The 5,520-nt window shown below is 40.1% G+C and overlaps 1 protein-coding gene across 1 annotated transcript; it reads right to left on the bottom strand.

The window, feature by feature from the left end:
• Window positions 1–442: 442 nt before the first annotated feature.
• LOC127423935 (serine/threonine-protein kinase pim-1-like) lies at window positions 443–4,503 on the bottom strand. The gene is made up of 6 exons (XM_051668646.1): window positions 4,127–4,503; window positions 3,853–3,959; window positions 3,619–3,669; window positions 3,165–3,531; window positions 2,063–2,239; window positions 443–1,952 (listed from the first exon to the last, which is right to left on the bottom strand). Exons 1-6 carry the CDS (start codon window positions 4,197–4,199, stop codon window positions 1,765–1,767), a joined length of 963 nt encoding a protein of 320 aa, XP_051524606.1. The 5' UTR covers window positions 4,200–4,503; the 3' UTR covers window positions 443–1,764.
• Between the last annotated feature and the right edge of the window lie 1,017 nt (window positions 4,504–5,520).

Here is a 5,520-nt window from a genome sequence, read left to right on the forward strand (position 1 = left end):
CCCATAGGGAAAATGAATTGAGAAAACTACTTGAATGTGGTCAGTCACATTCAAGCTTTTTGTAGTCATATTCTTTATTTCCAGGGAACGGTATTTTTACAATGATATAAAAACAAATTTTATGCTATATAGATAAAGTTTATGCTGTGACAAGTGATTTATCGGGCATTTTCGGTTCAAAAGTCCAGCAATGAGATCCCCCACGGTTGTAATCACCCTGGATTAAAGATACACTATCAATATAAAACGATAAGGGTATTATTAAAGTTAGTTAAATGGATTTACAGCTAATACCAATGCAATCTGTCCATGTCTACTTCTGACATCTGCTTATTGTCTGTTTATAACCCATTTAGAAGGCCACCTACTGATATTTGCCTAATAATGATGAAGGTGGGTGTAACTTTGTCTAACAAAGAGATTAATACCAGGGAAACAAGAGTGAATGTTAAAAAAATATTTATTGACAATTGTGTAAAAAAAAAAAAAAAAAAAAAAAAAGAAATTTGCTTTCTAAACATAATTTACATTGCTAAATCAAAAACATGACAAACTTGCAGTCATGCCTACTAATGGTGAAAACATAGAAACCATGTAAAATCACTCGCTCCTCAAACATTCATGAGGTCATTACCTCCAACATATGCACAACAGACTGTTTAAATTAGTTGACAAGACTTCAGACTGGTATTCTTTACCATCAGTATATGTTCTGTACTCCATGCATTGATAAAACAAGTGCTTTCGAGGATTATTTACAACATATGTACATATCTTTTTCACACAAAAAAGGCTTTAAATATAGTAAAAATACATTTAAATAATTTGTGGGCCCTTCGGTGGTGGAATGAGAAAAACATAGCAGAATTGTTTCTCTATTAATAAATAAAATAAATAACTCCACTTCCATCTCGATGTATTAAGAAACTCAAATAAATATCATTTACATGCAAGCCTCGTCATGGAATTGAGAGATATCTGACCTAAGCCATTACAATATTTACAGTATAAACAAAAATAATATGCAGAAAATGTAGTCTTTACGTTGCAGTTGCATTGCTGTGTGCATCTGTGATGAGTGGTAGTTGCTGAGGTTACTCAGTACAAAGCGAGAAACCAGAAGGATATGATAGAGTGAGGTAAGACTTTTCATTCTAAAGAGGTTTCATGAGGTCATTTTGGTTACTCTTGACATATCAGAGTAAGACCGACAGATACCTGCTAACAAGTAAAGTGGAAGCAAATAGGTAAAAAAAAAAAAAAAAAAAAAAAAAAAGACATCGGATTAAGGAGTAGAGTGTTACAGTGGCTATTACTCAATTCAAGTATTTCCACAAAATAAAAACAATCCCTTGATGTTGCACAGAAGGCACTAAAATTATTAAGCTCAACAGATCTGCATCCTAAAGGAACAGCCCTGACTGAACCAAACTGCCCCCTTGTAGTAGATTGAGGGCTGGCCCTCATAACAAGCACAACTTTTCTTGGCCCGCCCTTAAAAGTGGCACTCAGTGCTTCCTCCCTAGACCTTCTGAGGTGGTCTACCTGTGTCCGACTGCAATGTTGACGGTCATTTGGTTCCTACAAGTCAGACTTCTGGGACCCTGAGCCAAAGGTTTGCCAGAGAACGGCACCCCTCCCACACAGTGGCAATGCTCAAAACAAAAGAAAAACATGTTTTTTTCTTGCACCGCTCAGTCCAGGGATTCCCTGGGTGGTTTTTCGGTTGTAATGGAAAGTCTCTGTGTATGTATTTCACTAGAGTCACTTGCACACAGTGACGGCGGGAAAAGCAGCAGGTTGATGCTCGTGGCTGATGCTGTGCAGTCTGATCTCCGTGCTGTCTGTAGGGGGCGCCGTGTTTTGCATCCAGGGGTGGTTGATTATGTCCTCGAAAGACGGGCGTTCTGCTGGGCGGAGGGCCAAGCACCACTTGATAAGCTGCTGGCATTCTGCGTATACAACAGGATGCATGGTTATAGCAGTGCAATAAATAAAGCTCTCTAGTAATAAATAACAGCTGTCCTTGAAGATAGGGTTTCACGTGATAATTATGTCCTACCTGTTGAGATTCTCCGCCTGAACAGCACCTGCCCACGTACGATCTCTTCGTCTTGCTCGAACGGGATGTCCCCACAGACCATGTCGTACAGTAGAATGCCCAGAGACCACACGGTGGCGGATCTTCCGTGGTAACGGTGAAATTTAATCCATTCTGGTGGACTGTAAACACGAGTACCTAAAGGGAAAATAAAAAATAAGAGAGAAAATCAATGTTTTTTGCAATACTCAAAACATGAATGTAAATGTTTCTGCATCTAGCCCTTCATGTAAATTTAGGGCCTGAGAAAGATCCACAAAAGCAAATGTACAGTAGTAGTAATAAGGTGCAGCATAAAAGGGAGTGTCCTGTTTGAATAGCATTACTATGGAGCAATACTGCAGGTTAACATGCGTGGTCATGTGCCGGGGAGCGTGACGGTAGGCGTGTGCATGTGTGGAAACTGGTTGCCATGTGACTTGTGTTTACAAACTTTGAGTTGTAATAATTCCGATTCTCACCGGTGGGGGCGCCAAAACCACAACCCACTGCATCACATTGTTTTCCCCCAATGCAACGTAATAAAATATAAACAAATAATCACGCTGGCGGGTTTGTTTAGCTGGACATGGCCAGTCAACAATGATACGGGGTTATTACAGATGTTTATAAACCAATCAATGCCAGACATGTTTGACAGGCTTGTTTTAAAACGCAGAAATTGTTTCTATTTATATTTATAAAAAAAAAAAAAAAAAAAAAAAAAGGTACACCCTCTCTTACGCTTGACAGAGTTCCCACACCTTTTACCAACGATTTTCCATGACCGTTCCAGTCGTTCGTGATTACTTGGGATTATTAAATCGTTTTATAAAAAGGGTTTTAATCATTTTATAATGATCGCACTCAAAAACAGCAATTTCTACCAGATTAAATGTTTTACAGTTGAGCATACTTATGGTAAAAAGCATATTAGCTACAAAAATTTCCATTACCTTTTAAGATGTTATTAGTCCTAAACATTCCCAATCCTGGAAAAACATATTCTGAAAAATCCCTAATACTTCAACGTTTTCTGTGAACGCAGGAACCCTGGTTTAGATGTCACAAAAATGGCACTTACCGTCGAAATCGGTGTAAACGGTGTCTTTGAGCAATGCCCCCGATCCAAAGTCGATGAGCTTCAAGTCGCCCGTTCGCAAATCGATGAGGATGTTCTCGTCTTTGATGTCGCGGTGAACTACGCCACTATTGTGGCAATGACGCACCGCTTCCAGAACCTGACGGAAAAAGTTCCCGGCCAGCTCCTCCGGTAACGCGCCCTTCTCCGTGATGAAATCAAACAGGTCCTTGACGGCCTCCGGTCTTTCCATGACGATAATGAAGCTGTCCGGTCGCTCGTACCAGTCCAGCATCTTGATTACACCACGGAATCCGGTGCCGACTTTCTTCAAGAGGACGATCTCCATGGGGACACGGGCGCCATTGGGCTGGAAAGGGGTGAACATGTTCGATTTAAATACGATATTTTTTTAATTCGAGTAATATAAATATGGTCTATTAAAATGAATACTCACCAATTCTCCCCATTCGGTCACTCGATCTTTTGCGACATGCTTTATGGCAACCTAAAAATTGTAAATAAATGTACCATTAAACTGTGAACTGATATTTCATGTTACTTAAAATGCTTTTGTTTTTAATTATACATACATGTTTTAAACGTTGAACAATGCGGTAAACAACAACAAAAAGGTCAGCTCTTTCGAATCTATGTAAATAAGGTGGGGAGAAAAAAAATGGAAACCTACCGGCGCGCCATCAGCGATTCTTAAACCCGCATAGACCGTGCCGAAACCACCGCTTCCCAGCACGGAGCCGACCTGATAAACCTTCTCGAATGGCTCCTTCTCTTTAACTGTCGATAAAAGACACGATATATTCATAAGAACAATTATAACACATATAATGATGATATAATAATGACTGGCGTTATAACGAGCATTCAGTCTGCTGACGTGAACGAGCGCGAGACCACAACACACACACACGCGCGCGCGCGCGCGCGAATAAATGTCCTCTAACCTTGAAGCTGGATCTTTGCTGGCATGTCCACGGTAGAAATGTGAGCAAACGTGTTGAATTTGGACAGAAGCATTTTATAATCCGAAATGCGAGTTGCTCTTGGTGGTAATTCCAATGTTGGGGGTCGAAAATCCGTCGTATGTGTCTGTGTCAAGGATCCACGTTGCTGGGTCGCTCTAGAAGGCTGTAGAAATCACTTCTCATCGAAAGTCGGTGGGTTTTGATTCTCAGGACCAGGCAAGGCCTATTCCAGTTCGGGAATCGATATCAAATTTCCACGAAATCAAAATAAAACAAACGCTTGATATAGATTTAAAAAAAATATATTTATTTTTGAAGTCAGCCACGAACAAAAACCCGGCTTTCTAAATCGCTAAGGAGGGGCGAGGGCGATTATATACCAGTAGTAAAAGGGAGGTGCAGCTGAGTGTACGTCAGATCTAGCTCCGCCCACAAACACGATTCAGCCAATGACTAATGCGCCTGCCTCTGCAGAAAAAAATCAATCAAATATGAAAATAAATGAAAACGTAGCAGGGCTAGACGACGTGGCGGGAATCAAAACGCGCCAAATAGTCAACCATTTTTTTTTAAACCGGTTTGGGACAGACTAAGTGATTCACATGGCTAATAGTTTTTACAAAAGCACATATCGCAGACATGGAATATTATTTCATAAAAGTATGACAAGCGTTATGGAAAGATTATTTATACATCATATAAAAAATTGTACAATGGATGCATCTTTTATTTTATATCAGGTTAGTTTGACTTAATCTGTGGATTCTGCAAGTGATAAAAAGATAGATGAAAAAAGACACACTATAAACCTTTAGAATTTAATGTCTGGTAATTTTGTGAAAAACATGCAGAGGTATGGATTTGATGCAGTTTTTCTGTTTTTACAGTTTTTCCACGTGCATCTTAACTCACAAGTTTCCACTAGAAAGCGTGCACGTGGTCAGGACCGTAGGATGGAGAGGCAATATCAAGTTTAAAAAGTTCTAATGCAACTCACTCTGTGCATAAAACATGCGTTATTGTCCCACTGGGCAACTCATTTGTTTTGTTTTAGTAACATGAAGTAGGTCTACAATGTGTATATGAAGACAGCGCGTACTACATTACCTCATTAATCTCAAATTAGCGCGCGAAGTGTATCTCTCTCTCCCCCCACCCCGTAGGGTAACAGGCTTTATTTAGATAACAACCAATGCCGGTCGCTATGGAAATTAAACTCGGTGACAGGATTTGGGAAACTTGAGATAAAAGACTCGCAGTCCCATCCCCCCACTTCTCTTGTCCTTTCCCGCGCAGATTATTGTTTCAATGGCACTTGCTCTCCTGTCCTGGGCTTTCCCCGCACCCTTTTGGTTTTTCGATGTAAACATAAA

Source organism: Myxocyprinus asiaticus, chromosome 33 (assembly GCF_019703515.2).
Source record: "Myxocyprinus asiaticus isolate MX2 ecotype Aquarium Trade chromosome 33, UBuf_Myxa_2, whole genome shotgun sequence".
In the NCBI taxonomy this organism is placed as follows: Eukaryota; Metazoa; Chordata; class Actinopteri; order Cypriniformes; family Catostomidae; genus Myxocyprinus; species Myxocyprinus asiaticus.

Coding starts and splice junctions, on each gene's coding strand:
- LOC127423935 (XM_051668646.1), bottom strand. CDS start 4,199: ATGCTTCTGTCCAAATTCAACACGTTTGCTCACATTTCTACCGTGGAC. Junction 3,960..4,126: donor AGCAAAGATCCAGCTTCAAG/GTTAGAGGACAT, acceptor TTTTATCGACAG/TTAAAGAGAAGGAGCCATTC. Junction 3,670..3,852: donor GAATCGCTGATGGCGCGCCG/GTAGGTTTCCAT, acceptor TACAATTTTTAG/GTTGCCATAAAGCATGTCGC.